Source organism: Papio anubis, chromosome 20 (genome assembly GCF_008728515.1).
Source record: "Papio anubis isolate 15944 chromosome 20, Panubis1.0, whole genome shotgun sequence".
In the NCBI taxonomy this organism is placed as follows: Eukaryota; Metazoa; Chordata; class Mammalia; order Primates; family Cercopithecidae; genus Papio; species Papio anubis.
Genome location: NC_044995.1, coordinates 43,785,762 through 43,800,985, shown reverse-complemented (window position 1 = coordinate 43,800,985; position 15,224 = coordinate 43,785,762). Strand labels below are relative to the sequence as shown.

At 60.6% G+C, this 15,224-nt stretch overlaps 1 protein-coding gene across 2 annotated transcripts in view; it reads left to right on the top strand.

Moving 5' to 3' along the window:
* The window catches only part of EVI5L (ecotropic viral integration site 5 like), a 32,845-nt gene extending 20,215 nt beyond the window's left edge, over positions 1 to 12,630 (top strand). Inside the window, exons 9-20 of one of the 2 annotated variants that reach the window (XM_003914806.5) lie at positions 566 to 663; positions 753 to 813; positions 3,494 to 3,547; positions 4,574 to 4,606; positions 5,980 to 6,120; positions 8,384 to 8,512; positions 9,701 to 9,841; positions 9,945 to 10,100; positions 10,211 to 10,357; positions 10,637 to 10,732; positions 10,831 to 10,926; positions 11,070 to 12,630. In XM_003914806.5, the coding sequence (XP_003914855.1) occupies positions 566 to 663; positions 753 to 813; positions 3,494 to 3,547; positions 4,574 to 4,606; positions 5,980 to 6,120; positions 8,384 to 8,512; positions 9,701 to 9,841; positions 9,945 to 10,100; positions 10,211 to 10,357; positions 10,637 to 10,732; positions 10,831 to 10,926; positions 11,070 to 11,348 (1,431 nt within the window). In that variant the 3' untranslated portion in view covers positions 11,349 to 12,630. The remainder of the gene's footprint in view (positions 1 to 565; positions 664 to 752; positions 814 to 3,493; positions 3,548 to 4,573; positions 4,607 to 5,979; positions 6,121 to 8,383; positions 8,513 to 9,700; positions 9,842 to 9,944; positions 10,101 to 10,210; positions 10,358 to 10,636; positions 10,733 to 10,830; positions 10,927 to 11,069) is intronic. The other variant, XM_003914805.5, reaches the window with a different exon arrangement.
* Positions 12,631 to 15,224: the final 2,594 nt, after the last annotated feature.

The window sequence follows — 15,224 nt, the reverse complement described above, 5'->3', positions numbered from 1 at the left end:
CCTTTTTCTTCTTTCTTTCTTTCTTTTTTTTTTTAAAGTCGGAGTTGCTCTGTGGCCTAGGAGTTGCTCTAGAAGTGCAGTGGTGCAGTCCTAGCTCCCTGCAGCCTCCACCTCCTGGGCTCAAGCAATCCTCCCGCCTCAGCCTGCTGAGTAGCTGGAACCACAGGTGCACACCACCACGCCCAGCGAATTTTTTTTTTTTTTTTTTTTTTTTAGAGATTGGGTCTCACTATGTTGCCCACACTGGTCTCAAACTCCTGGGCTCAGGCGATTTCCCCCACCTCAGCCTCTCAAACCTTTGGGATTATAGGCGTGAGCCACCACATCCAGCATCTGCCTGCTTTTCTTCTGGAAACTAAGGCTTTGGCTGCAGGCAGCCCCCCATTCCCTCCCCTCACGCTCAGTCTTTCCGGTGCTCCTCAAACACTGAGGACACGGCGTTGAGGACATGGCGACATCCTGGGCAGACTGGTTCCTGCCCCCCTCCAGGGCAGTAGGGCTCGGGCGGTCCCCAGTGGTCAGGGCCTGCATCTTGGTGACCTGGTGACCGGCTGTGTCCCCACAGTACTTCCAGAGAGTGATCCCCCACCAGTTCGACAGCTGCCCGGACAAGCTGGTCCTCAAAGCCTACCAGGTCAAGTACAACCCCAAGAAGATGAAGAGGTCGGTGCCTGCTGGGCAACCAGGGTGCTGGTGGGAAGGGGGGACCCCCGAGGGCATGACAGTAACCATGGGGCCCTCCCGCTCTGCAGGCTGGAGAAGGAGTACGCAGCCATGAAGAGCAAGGAGATGGAGGAGCAGATCGAGATCAAAGTGAGTCTAGGGACCCGGGGGGCGGGGACAGGCATGGGAGGCCCTTGGGGGCTGCCCTCCGTACTTTAAGATCAGCCGCTAGGGGGCGGGCCTTCCCAGCGCACAGGCGGACTCGGCCGTCCTTGGCGGACAGGCCTCGGCCTACCTGCGCCGTCCTTCACCTGTTAGGCCAGCTGTGAGCGCCTCCCCCGCCTGACGCCGCGGTAACCAAGACTGTCAAGGTCCCTGCCCTGCTGGGCCGTCCAGAGTCATGGGGAAGCAATCAATAAACCACTGAACTAGAGTGTGGACTCTAAATGCTCTGGACAAGGATGTGCGCGGTGGGCAAGGCTGACCTGGGCAGCGGCTCCGGGCCCAGGGTGTCCAGGGCTACAGGCCCAGGGCAGCAGCGTGCCTTGGGGGCTGGAGGAATTTCAAGAAGGTTGCAGTGGAGGACCCCCCCAGGGGACCGCCTTATGGGGAAAGATGGAGCACGCAGGGCCCAGACACCAGGGTGTGTAGGGCAGGGCGTGGGCACTCACCTGGGGCCCCTTGTTCCTGGGGCACCTGGCCCGCCAGCCCTACCAGGTCAGGGGGTTCCCTGAGTGTGCAAAGCTGCTCTCTCCTTCCTTGCGCGTTATTCCCTTTTCACGTGATTTTAGTTATTTACTCAACAAGCATTTATTGCCGGGTGCGATGGCTCATGCATGTAATCCCAGCACTTTGGGAGGGGGAGGCAGGTGGATCTCTGGGGGTCAGGAGTTCAAGACCAGCCTGACTAATACGGTGAAACCCGTCTCTATTAAAAATACAAAAATTAGCCGGGCGTGGTGGCGCACACCTGTAATCCCGGCTACTCGGGAGGCTGAGGCAGGAGAATGGTGTGAACCTGGGAGGTGGAGGTTGCAGTGAGCCTAGATTGCGCCACTGCACTCCAGCCTGGGCGACAGAGCAAGACTCCATCTCAAAAAAAAAAGAAAGAAAAAAAAAACATTTATTGAGCACCTGCTGTGTGCCAAAGTCACAGCTGAGACTGAGGACGCCCCAGTGATAGGAATGGACACACACAAACCCAACACAGCCTGGCTCCATGCTGTTCAGGGGCAGAGCCACACAGTGGCTAACACTGGAGTCCAACAGACAAGGACCGAAATCCAGCTCCAGCAGGCACAGTGGCTCACACCTGTAATACCAACATTTTGGGAGGCCAAAGTGGGAGGGTGGCTTGAGGCCAGGAGTTGGAGACCAGTCTGGGCAACATAGCAATACCCCGTCTCTACAAAAATATAGAAATAAATACAAAAGGCACGCCCAGCTCCTGCAGGGATGGCTGTGCTTGGTGCTATAATGGGTTGAAGCCAGAGAGATGACAGGGAAACCCAGGGGCCAGGGATCAGGGCTCCAGATTGCTATGAGGACCAGAGACCTGTGCCTGAAATAGCTCTGACCCAGCCGAACTGAGGAACTAGAGCAATGCCCTGCCCCCCTCTGACTCAGTTTCCCCACATGACATGCATCCATGGCTGTCAAGTCTGCGGTTCTGTCTGACTGCATTTGCTTCCTGGGAATATTCTAGGTGTTTCCATCACCTTTTCTCCCCAGAAGAAACCCAGGAAATATTCTGTGTGACCTACAGTGTGGCAGGACCCTCACTCACCTGCCAATCCAAACAATTTCTGTACCACCTTCGTATCAAGCAAGGGGGCGCAGGTACAGTTGAGATTCAACTCGTTTGCAAACCTCACCTGCTCCCCAGAGAGACCTGGGAAACCTAAAGTGCAAATATCTTTTTCTTTTTCTTTTTTTTTTGGAGATGGAGTCTTGCTCTGTCACCCAGGCTGCAGTGCAGTGATGTGATCTCAGCTTACTGCAACCCCCACCTCCCAAGTTCAAGTGATTCTCTTGCCTCAGCCTCCCCAATAGCTGGGATTACAGGCATGCGCCACCACTCCTGGCTACTTTTTGTGTTTTTAGTAGAGGCTGGTCTCGAACTCCTGACCTCAGGTGATCTGCCTGCCTCAGCCTCCCAAAGTGCTGAGATTACAGGCGTGAGCCACTGCACCTGGCCTAAAACTGCAAATATCTAGCCAAAATCCATCAGCACAGAATGGAAGGCAAGAGCAAGGGAAACGTCTTCTAAACCCCAGCCAGGGAACAGGCAAAAACCACTGGGAACAGGTTGCTCTCGGCAAGTCACGGGAATGTAGTTGTCGAGGAAGGATGCGTGATCAGCAGGCTGGACCCAGACTCAAAGAGGAGCCTGCCCCCGGAATTGAACCCGGGTGCTTGAGGCAAAGCAGCGAGGGGTGGGTGGGGGCTACTCCACAGCTGCTTCCCCCACTGATTCCCCCACAACCCTGGGCAGACTGACCCACCTGTGGGATGGAGTCTTCTGAGTGGTTGTGGGTACTGACTGGCCCCCAAACACACACATGGCCACGAAGGGACTCACGTTATTTTTACTGAACCCAGGTTTCTTTTAAAACTTTATTTATTTATTTATTTTGTAATAAAGCCAGTCTGGACAGGAATTGGCCCTGTTTTCTGAAATCGCTGACCCAGAACGTAAGATGCTGGCTACACCCTGCCCGGAAAAGTGGCCTGGCCCTAAGGGGACTGACCCCGCAGTGGGTTGAATGAGGGGTGTGTGTAGACAGGCGTGGGGGGCGGCCTATGACGTGATCTCCCCCCACTCCCATAGAGGCTTCGGACGGAGAACCGGCTCCTGAAACAGCGGATTGAAACCCTGGAGAAGGTGAGGGGCGTGGCCACCGTGGGGACCTGGTCGCCATGGGGCGTTGTCCACCATGCGGGGCGTGGCCGCCAACCTGGGACTGACTCGTCCAAGTCTTTTCCTCTCTGGAGGACTAAGCAGCCCTACCCTCCTGCCCCAGGACCCGACCTGAACCCGATTTGGAGTGCCGTAGAACTGGGGGCGACTCGTATTGTGATTAATCCTGGAGTAGGGGCGAGTTACAACCCAGTGGCCTGCAGCCACGGGAATACATTTGCGTTCCGCACCCTCCCCGGCTGCGCGGATGGGGAGGGGTGAGGAGGAGGGAGAACTGCCGCTTTGGTGGATGAGCCCCGTAATTGGGCCACAAGGCACCGCACCCTGTAATTTGGAAGTCTCGCCCTCAAAAGAAAGGAAAGGAAACGCAGTGGAGGAGAAGCGTGGCGCCATGGTGGGGAGCCACAGCCCGGATTCTGCTCCCCAACATGTTATGGGGGTGGAATCGGGGACTCACTGAGCCCCAGCCCCGGAAGCCCCCACTTCCTGCTCCTCATTCGTCCTTACTTGACCCTCCACTGGCCACAGGAAGTGGGTCGGCAACCGTATTTGAGTGCCCTCACCCCAAAGCCTTGTTCTGCCTTAAAATTAAAACGCACCCCACTCCTCTCCCACTATCCGGGAGGTCTGCACGAAGCCGAAATTCCCTCCGCCCCTCCTAGCCCACAGTTTTGCAGCCAGCCGCAGCCTGGCTGGCCGTGGAGAGTGAGACAGTGGGTTTCCCAGCCCTGCGGCCTCCCCCGCAGCCGCGGGCACCCCCGACCTCCCCACGCACACCGAATCCCTCTCCAGGACGGAACTGGCTCTAGCTTTGTTCTTCCTCCCGGTCCTCTCCTGCTGGTTCTCTGGTCTTCCCTCCTCTCTCCCCCGCTTCTAGAGATAGTCCACTGCGTTAGTGACAAGTGGTTCTTGTCTGTCTCCCCTCTCCTGTCCCCGCGCCTTCCGCTCTGCCTCCTCCCCCTGTCGCTGGGAATCCCCTTCGCCGGGTAGGAGAGCGCTGCTCTGGCTGATAGGTTAATCCAGGTACTGTAGCTTTTTATCCCCTCTCCGGATTCCTTCCTGGCCCCTTCCCTGCACCCTGCACACGACAGCCAGTAACTGCCTCTTCCCTACCATTCTGCGGGCAGGCCTGGCGCCATGCATGGGGCAGCTGGGGACCGCTTCTGGGGGACACAGAGGCTTCCCGGTGGGCGGGGCATGTGAAGTGGGGAGAAGTGTGTGTGTGGAGGGGCTGTCTGTGAGTGCGTTTGGGTGTGAATGTCTACACGCATGTACAGAAAGCTTCCTCCAGGCGACACAGGGTGGGGACCCAGGAGGGCTGGGGAACCTAAAAGCATATTTACATAAGGCCCTGGTGTGTGCAGTGCTGCGGTCACACACACACGCACAACGCGCACACACACACACACACGCATGCGCACGCACGCACAACACACACACACACATGCACAACACACGCACACACACGCATGCACACACATGCACACACGCACACACGCACAACACACACATGCACACACGCACAACACACGGACACACACATGCACACACGCGCACAACACGCACAACACGCACACACGCCACACACACGCGCACACACGCGCACACACGCGCACACACATGCACACACACGCACAACACACGTACACACACGCGCACACACGCGCACACATATGCACACACACACGCACAACACACGCACAACACACGCACACACACACATGCACACACGCGCCCCGGCCCTCACGCTGCTCCTCTCTGCTCCTACCTGCAATGCCTGCTACCATCTTCTCTAGCTCACCTGCTCCTGCTGCCACCTCATCTTGAATGGCTTTATCTGGAAGCTGCCACCCGCCACCTGGTGGCTTTGAGCCTGGAATGGGGGGCCCAAGTTGGGTAGTGGACGAAGATGAGGTGGGGGAAAAAAAGGGGGTCTTAGCCCCAGGCAGGTGGAGGCCCCAGAGCCCAGGACTGGAGAAGATGCCCCCTGGGAGTCCAGTCCTGTCCTGCTGGGGCCTTGGCTGTCCCCAGATCCTCACCCTCACTGGCAGAGTCTGGCACGAATAGGCACAGGTGGCCTCGCTGTGCCCCTGGATAAGGACCCCAACTGGGGCAGAGACCAAGAGCCAGAGTGGGGAAGGAGATTGAGCTTTCCAAGCCCAGGGCTAGCTCTGTTCCTCCCAGGCTCCTCCAGGTGTCCTATTCCTGCCTGTCACCCACCCACGTCCCCAGGCCCAGTGGGACGCCCATCCCAGGCTCTGAGTACGGGAGGCCCCCCACCTCACTTCCACCCACCTCCACTCTCTGGGCCTCCCCCTGTGGCGGGAGGCAGGGCCTTGGGTGGGAGCCGAGGGTCACGGCCTCCCCCTCCCCGCCCCCATCCTTGCTGTGCCCAGGGGCAAGTGACACGGGCGCAGGAGGCAGAAGAGAACTACGTCATCAAGCGGGAGCTGGCGGTGGTGCGGCAGCAGTGTAGCTCGGCGGCCGAGGACCTGCAGAAGGCACAGAGCACCATCCGGCAGCTGCAGGAGCAGCAGGTACAGGCGGGTGTGCGGGGCTGCTGAGCGGGGCCACGCCCCGCGCCCCCGCCCCACAGTTTTCTTTCAGGGCTCAGATCTGCGGGCCTCAGAGCCTGGCCCTCCTGTTCCTTTCTGGGGTAAGGGGAACCCAGAGACAAGCGCAGATTCTCCCCCAGCAACTCCACATTCTGCGACATCCTGATTCCCATTTCTTGCCACCTCGTAGGGTGTCTGCAGTGTCTGACTTCCCAACCCCCCAGCCTCAGCAGGGAGACCTCTGAAGATCGGGCTATCCCTGCAAGGTTCCCTCCATGTCACAGGCAGCAGACAGGGCTATGACTGCTTACCGAGGCCCTTGCCTCTCCCCAGAGTCTGAAGAATTGTTGAGTGTCCCCAGGGGGCCAGCCATGAAGAATGGGAGCAGGGCAGTCCAGGACTGTTTGGGGAGCTCTGAGCCGGCAGGGTGGGGCTGAGGGGGCACCCTGAGTGTCTTGTGGGCCATGAACTTTGGATCCCATCATGGGCAGGCGCATGAGCTGGGCCCCCCCCAAAAAAAATCTGCTTCTCCTGAAAGCTTTTAGAACCTAACTGCGACCTGGCACAGTGGCTCACAGCTGTAATCTCAGCACTTTGGGAGGCTGAGGTGGGCAGATCACCTGAGGTCAGGAGTTGGAGACCAGCCTGGCCAACATGATGAAACCTCGTCTCTACTAAAAATACAAAAATTAGCCGGGTGTGGTGGCATGCACCTGTAGTCCTAGCTACTCAGGAGGCTGAGGCGGGAGAATCACTTGAAGCCAGGAGGCGGAGGTTGCAGTGAGCTAAGACGGCGCCACTGCACTCCAGCCTGGATGACAGAGCAAGACTCCACCTCAAAAAAAAGAAAAAAAAAAAAAAAAAAAAAAAAAAAAACTTAATTGCAGCTGCACCTAGCAGTTGGGCTTCCTGATTGCAGAGACCACCAGTGGCTGCAGCCCTAAGCCCCGCAGGCCACCGGGACATATGCCCCAGAGGGCAGGGAGCGATGCTGTAGGCCCCACTGCCATCCTGGCCTGACCCAGCAGGGCCTGGCGGTGGGGTGTGGGTTGGAGAAACCATGGAGTACTTGAGAAAGAAGAGCCATCCAATACAGAGGTGCCCCCTCCATCCCCAAGCCCAGAGACTACAGCTCAAGCCTTGGCCCAGGGATTCTAGTTGATCCCCTGCTCCTGGGGAGCGGAAGGGCAGTTTCACTGTTTCTCACTTGTCCCCGTGAACCCCATCAGTATGATGCTGCTGTTGTGGCCCTCAGAGTCTGCGAGCAATCTCGTCCCACCTTGCTATGAGGCAGCATGGACGTTAGGGAAACTGAGGCTGGGCTCATCCCACCCACCGCATGATGCTTCCTTTCAGGCTCGTCAGAGAGACTCCTGAGCTCTGGCCTTGGGGGGGATGCAGTGATGGGGGAGGCCCAAGGCCACCTCCTCAGGCCCAAAGGGAGGCCACTACAGGCAAGATGAGGTGGCCCAGAGGAGCCACAGCCTGGCAGGGCCCCCACATGGGGCCTGGGGGCCATCTGGGCTGAGGCAGAGCCACCGTCACACATGGATCTCAGAGACCCACAGGAAGAGGGTGGTGGCTGGGAGGGCTGAGGCAGTCCCCCAGAGAACTGCGCTACCAGGACACAGGGTCAGTGAGAGGGAGCCCGGCGCCCACCCCAGGGACCAGATGTCCTTTTTCAGGTCCAGGTGGCAGTGTCCATCACTCCGGGGGCCCCCCCACTGGGGAACTTCTGAGAAGCCAGGGCAGGGAGCAAGAGGTTGATACCAACACTCTTTCCCCATCCTTCCCTGTTTTGAAATGGAGGGTGGGATGCAGAGGAGAAAGGTGGAGAGACAGGTGCACAGCCCCAGGCCTCGCCCCCACCCCTGGCCTTACCTACCATGTGGCTGGAATGGTGACCACCCAGCAAGAACCCATCTCCCACCCTCACCAGTGACCCTGGAAAACCACAGTCACTGGGGTCCCTCGGGGCATCCGAAGGCCAAGGCAAGTCCCCTTTCAGAATGTCCCCTCTGTGCAGCCTTTCCAGGAAGGAAGCTGGACCGGGCCAGCTGCATGGGTGCCAGGACCTCTAGGCCCTCTGCTCTGAGCATCAGGGGGTCCAGCCCATGATGCCCCAAACCTGGGCCCCTCTCCCTGCTGAAGGGCTCTGGGGAGGGAGGCAGAAGCCAGCAGGCATGGAGGCTGCCCATCCCCCAGCCATGGCCTGGGGCCCCACACAGCTCTCTGCCTCCCCCAGGAGAACCCCCGCCTCACAGAAGACTTCGTGTCCCACCTGGAGACTGAGCTGGAACAGTCGAGGCTGCGGGAGACGGAGACACTGGGGGCCCTTCGGGAGATGCAGGACAAGGTTCTTGACATGGAAAAGGTGCGACAGGAAGCAGGCGGGCAGGTGTCGGGGGGACCCTGGGGCATAGGAGGGGTCCTGGGTAAGCTTTGGGGGTGACCCCAGGTCAGAATCCCCCACCCCCATGCACACATAACCATACATATGCACACACACAGCACAACCCCACGTGGCCATGCCCACCCTCCTGTATGAGGCAAACTCCAGCAGCGTGGCAGCTTCTATGAGCTTCCTGGATACCCCCATCCCACCTGTGTGTGTTTCCCCAGGTACCGGGTTCCAGGAAGGAGGGAGGGAGGGAGAGAGGGGGATGGGGGAGGGGGACAGGAAGGAGAGAAAGGAAGGCCCAGGCCCACTGGGGCTCCCTCCCTACACATTCCCATGGAGACACCATCCCAGGCCTTCTGGGTCCCTCCCCAACTGCTCTCTGACTTGGCGTCGACTCCACTCTCCCACGGAGCTCCCAGAGGAAGGAAAGCACCCAGAGACCCATTCACACATGCAGCAGGAGCCTCCCCACCCCCCCAGCCTGCGCTATTTTGGGAGTCCTCCCAAATGGAGGACTGAGAGGCCATCTGCTTCCAGGCCCTCACCACCAGCCAAGAGCTGGGCTCCGCTCCCGCCTCCCTCCACTTCACAGGGAAGTGTGCCTCCAGGACACGCTGCTGGATCCGTCCCAGCCCTAGACCCAAACACGGGTCAGTGCGGACCTCATCTAGAAAGCTGGATTTGGGTCCTGGAGCATCAGTCCTCCATCACGGAGCCCTGGGGTGCCAGGCCAGGGCCTAGGCTGGCACTCAGCCTGTTCCCAGTGAGAGCGACTGCCTGGCCTGGTGTGGCCTGGCCTGGGGGCCAGAGGGCAGACAGGGTGTTTCTGCTGGGGCTGGTTCTCTACCTGATCATTCCCCTGAGCGGGTGGATCTCAGACCTCGGGGAGTCTGAGTATGTGCAGGACGGCGTTTATGGGGGTTGCCCTAGGACACCCTGTGAGAGTAGGTGCTGTTATCACACCCATTTTACAGCTGAGGAGCTCCAGCCGGTTCCACAGGCGAGTCTGCTCCCCGTGGGCCTTGTCCAGGGGGTCGCCCTCCCCCATCTGAGCCGCCCAAGGCAGAGCTCAGGAGGAAACGTGGCTGGGGGCGTTTGTCCTGCAGGAAGGGCCATGCCGCTGCGCTGCTCCCCCAGGCCCTGATCCCTCTCTCCCCGCAGAGGAACAGCTCGCTGCCCGACGAGAACAACGTGGCGCAGCTGCAGGAGGAGCTGAAGGCGCTCAAGGTGCGGGAGGGCCAGGCGGTGGCCTCGACGCGAGAGCTGAAACTGCAGCTGCAGGAGCTCTCGGACACCTGGCAGGTGAGGGCCGGGTGGGCGCCGGCGGGCAGAGCGGCCCCTAGGGCCATCCCCTCGGGGCTCTTGAGCGGAGGCTGACCGCCCGCCTCTCGGCTTCACCCCCCAGGCCCATCTGGCCCGCGGCGGCCGCTGGAAGGAGTCCCCACGGAAGCTGGTCGTGGGCGAGCTGCAGGACGAGCTGATGAGCGTGCGTCTGCGCGAGGCCCAGGCCCTGGCCGAGGGCCGCGAGCTGCGGCAGCGCGTGGTGGAACTTGAGACGCAGGTGAACTCTGGGTGCCTGCCCGTTGGGGGAGGGGCGTGGTGTCCGTGGCCAGCCCCTGGGTTAGGCCCTGACCGCCACGGTTCTCCGTCCTCCCTTCCTCCCTACCCCAGGACCACATCCATCGCAACCTTCTGAACCGCGTGGAGGCGGAGCGCGCGGCGCTGCAGGAGAAGCTGCAGTACCTGGCGGCACAGAACAAGGGACTGCAGACGCAGCTCAGCGAAAGCCGCCGCAAGCAGGCCGAGGCAGAGTGCAAGGTGCAGACCCCCGCGGCCCCTCCCGGCCCGCGGCACCTGCCCCGGACGCAACCCTACATGAGGCCCCGCCCCTAATCCCCCCCTGCCCGCGGTCCCGCCTCCTGATCCGCTCCCACCCTCGGCGCCCCGCCTCCTGATCCGCCCCTGCCCGCGGTCTCGCCTCCTGACCCGCCTCCGTCCGCACCCCGCCTCCTGATTCGCCCCTGCCCGCGGTCCCGCCCCCTGATGCGTCCCGCCCCCTGACCCTCCCTCCTTTTGCCCCCAATCCCCCGACCCCAGAGCAAGGAGGAGGTGATGGCCGTGCGACTGCGGGAGGCGGACAGCATGGCTGCGGTGGCCGAGATGCGGCAGCGCATCGCTGAGCTGGAGATCCAGGTGAGCGGCGGGGGCGGGGGCAGGGCCTGGGGCAGGAGCGGGGCCGGACCCCAGGCCCAGCATGGCACTGGCCCCGCGTGACCTGGCGCACCCCGCAGAGGGAGGAGGGCCGAATCCAGGGTCAGCTGAACCACTCGGACTCATCGCAGTACATCCGCGAGCTCAAGGACCAGATCGAGGAGCTGAAGGCCGAGGTGAGCCGGCGCGGGGATGCCGGGGACAGGCCTGGGTGTCGTCGGCCTGGGACGAGCCGAGCGCCGGTGCCTTGCGGAGGATGCGGCTGGGAGGGCGGGGCAGAAGGCCGGTCCACGCCTGCAGCGCCGGTCCCCCGCCCCAGGTGCGGCTGCTGAAGGGCCCGCCGCCCTTCGAGGACCCGCTGGCTTTCGACGGGCTGAGCCTGGCGCGGCACTTGGACGAGGACTCGCTGCCGTCGTCGGACGAGGAGCTACTCGGCGTAGGCGTGGGCGCTGCCCTGCAGGACGCGTTGTATCCTCTGTCCCCGCGTGATGCGCGCTTCTTCCGCCGTCTAGAGCGGCCGGCCAAGGACAGCGAGGGCAGCTCAGACAGCGACGCCGATGAGCTTGCCGCGCCCTACAGCCAGGGCCTGGACAACTGAGGCCGTGCCCCGCGCGCCCGGAGTCAGGAGACCGCAGTCGCGGGGGGCGCCCGGGCAGTCCGCGTTCTGCGCTCCACCTGCCGCACTTGACGAACTCCGCGCCCTCTGTGGCTCGGCCACCCACAAAGCGAGGCCCGGCGAGGCAGCGCAGAGGGTGGGGTCCGGCCTGGGGCTCCTCAGGACCCCGGGGCAGGCTCTCCCTCCCCAGCAGTGTTTACCCATCTTGGTCTGTACTCCTCCGGGCCCTCTGGCGTTCCGGGGTGCCTGGAGGGGCTGACTGCTCTCTTAACAGGAGGGCAGAGGGCAAGAGACAGATGACCCAGAGGTCCCAGCACTGAATGAGCAGGCAGCTCCCACCTCCCAGCAGGATTCCTTCTGGGACAGGGGCGGCATTGCTGGGAAGCGCCCAGGAGCTAACCGAGGCCTGAGGAAGGAGAGCACCAGCTCTGGGCTGGACATCAGCACCCCATGACACTCCTCGGGACGAAGTGACCCTTGACCAACCCCTGGCCATCTCTTGGGGAGTTGGGCCGCTGGGGACAGATGGCCAGGCCGGCCTCTCCTGCCTGGTGCAGGCACCATGGCCCCTGCAGCAGAAACCAAAGTCCCCCATACTGTGTGCAGGGCCACCTGGGGAGTGAGTGGCGAGCGGGAAGTCTCCCTGCTTCTCTGGGGCCAGAGCAGCTTCGAGGAAGTGAAGAGACCCCTCTCCCCAGCACCCCACATCTTCCTCTGGGAGACACTCACACCCCCTATCCTGGCCAGTGATGGAGGGGTATCTCTGGGGGGGTGCTCAGCTTCCATCTACTTCCCTTTCTTCCTGTGTTCCCAGCCCCACCCTCAGCCAGGGCCAGGCCACCACGTAGGAGCTTCCTAGCGAGCGGCCTCCCCTCACTTCCTCCTGGTGGTCCCGTGGCCTCTGCTGAATCAGAGCTGAGAACGGTGCCAAAATTCAACGATGCCCCCCAGTCCCCTTCCTCCCTCCCCCCAGCCCCCCGGGCCTCATGACCTTGGGGCTGCCCCCCTCGGTGCTCCTGGAGCCTCCAGTAGAGTAGCGTCACAAGCAATCTCCCTGGCGCTTCCTGGGGTGGGGACCCCTGCTCCGTCCCCACTTCCTAGCTGCCCACTTTTCAGTGTTATGAAGCCTGGGGACCGGGGCAGGCACCCGCGGGGCTCTCCCACACGCCCCCTACACTGCCCACCACCATTTTGCACACTGCCTGTTCACTCCACATGTTGCCCAGGCGGGAAAGATGGAAAATAAAGTGTATTTACACAGTCACGGACTGGCCTGCGGGCTGGGAGAATCGCAAGCAGTGGTGGGTGCCCAGCCCCAGGACCAAAAACCGTGCTCAGGGAAGGTGACGCTGTCCTAGCCCTCAGGAGCTCCCCACAGTCTCACAGAATGGGGGTGGGAGAGGACAGAAGGGCATTCAGTTTGGGGGCAGGGCATGATTTCCCACCCCGGTGAATCAACCTGAGCCTCCCCTGAAGGAGAGAGAGGCATGCCAAATCACTGGGCTTCAGGAAGCACAGGACCCAGTTGCCTTCATTCTGCTCACACCTCCAGGGGTATTGCGGGGTACTCTGCCCTGTGCCTGGCTCTGAGGGGGGTCTCCAGTGGAGCGGAGGAGACAGGTACTAGGCAGCGGGGAGCCTGCACTAATGTGGTAAGTGCTCAATAGACAAATGTGCAGGGAGATCAGGGAAGGCTTCCTGGAGGAGGTGGTGTCAGGGCCTTTTCCAGGGGTAAAAGCATAAAGATCAGACCAACAGGAGGCACACCATGCCTAGGAAGGAGGAATAGGAAAGCCTGGGCGTGGTCAGATCAAGAAGGGACTGCTTACGTCAGGAGAGGGAGTTTGGGCTTTGAACTGGGGGCCATTGGGAGCCCATGGAGGGCTTAGGTAAGAGGGCCCCACCAGATGGACCGCAGAGTCTGTGAGGGGCTAGTGCAGGGAGGATAGTGAGTAGGGGGCAGAAAGAGTCCTTTGTGGGGTTCCCCACAGAGCTAAGGCAGAATCCCAGCTGCTGGGTGGCGGTGTGGGGCGGGGTGGAGGACAGAGCCAGGAGTGGCAAGGCAAAGCTTCCTAGAGGCAGAAACGTTTGTTTGTTTGTTGTTTTTTTTGAAACGGAGCTTCACTCTGTCGCCCAGGCTGGAGTGCAGTGGCGTGACCACAACTCACTGCAACATCCGTCTTCTGGGTTCCAGTGATTCTCCTGCCTCAGCCTCCCGAGTAGCTGAAACTACAGGCACCTACGACCATGCCTGGCTAATTTGTTTTGTTTTGTTTTTTGAGACAGAGTCTCACTCTGTCACCCAGGCTGGAGTGCAGTGGCGCGATCTTGGCTCACTGCAACCGCCGCCTCCTGGGTTCAAGTGACTCTCCTGCCTCAGCCTCCTGAGTAGCTGGGACTACAGGCGTCCGCCACCACGCCTGGCTAATTTTTTTTTTTTAGACGGAGTTTCGCTCTTGTTGCCCAGGCTGGAGTGCAATGGTACAATTTCGGCTCACTGCAACCTCTGCCTCCCAGGTTCAAGCAATTTTCCTGCCTCAGCCTCCCAAGTAGCTGGGATTACAGGCACGCGCCACCACGCCTGGCTAATTTTGTATTCTTTTCAGTAAAGATGGGGTTTCGCCATGTTGGCCAGGATGGTTTCAAACCCTTGACCTCAGGTGATCCACCTGCCTCCCAAAGTGCTAGGATAACAGGCATGAGCCACTGCACCTGGCCCAATTTTTTTTTTTTTTTTTTTTAAGTAGAGACTGGGTTTCACCATATTGGCCAGGCTGGTCTCAAACTCCTGACCTTGTGATCCACCCGCCTCGGCCTCCCAAAGTGCTGAGATTCTAGAGGTGAGCCACCGTACCTGGCCATTTTTTTTTTTTTTTTTTTGTATTTTTAGTACAGACAGGGTTTTGCCATGTTGGCCAGGCTGGTCTCAAACTCCTGACCTCAGGTGATCCGCCCTCCTCGACCTCCCAAAGTGCTGGGATTACAGGCATGAGACACGGTGCCTGGCCCCTAGGGGCAGAAACATAATTGGGTTCAGGCAGATGCCAGCCAGGGCCTGCCCTCTGCACCCAGTGTGGGTCCACAAAGTGCCCCTTGCCCCCATGCCTGACAGCCAAGCAAAGGACATGACACTGCTTGTGCAGTGAGACAGCCAAGTCCCATGTACTGTCCTATCACAAGCCACAGCTCTCCTGGCCACACACAGTGCAGATGTAACCCTGGGGACCCTGACAGTCACTGTCCATGCCTCCTGCTTCCATGGTAATTCCACCCCCGATGGCGCCCCAGGACGGGGCAGGACCCCAGTGGAACTGTCTGAGGTTGTGCCCTGTCCTTCCTGGCAGTTGGCCTTGAGCCTCTGGCTACCCAGCATGTCAAGAGTCAGCCTTGGGCTTGTCCTAGAGTCTGGAAACAAAGACACCCAGGTCCCCAACCCCACCAGGGCCCGGCTTGAGAGAACACCTCTATGGTTTGCCACAAAACTCTGAATTTGACCGAAGGACTGTGCTGGTGTCCTCCTCCTTTAGCTCCCAGAGGTGCAGGTGGCACCCCTCCAGGCCAGAGCCCATTTCTCCTCAGACCCCAGGCTGGGAAGTGCCTTGTCTGGGATGGGGACAGGCAGGACTTGCTGGTCTGTGACTGAGAGGAACCTGATCCCAGGATGGCGTAAGGGTACTGGGTCCAGGGGCAGAGGCAGGGCTGAGGGCCCAAGGCCAGATCCTACTCTGTCTTCTTAACCAGCTGGGGCTGTTGCCATCATTCTTGGTGCCATGCAGGAGACCCAGGGGAGGAAAGGCCTAGTGGGGGAGCTCTCTGCAGGGGCACCTGGGAACAGGGAGAAACTGGCTAGGGCTGAGA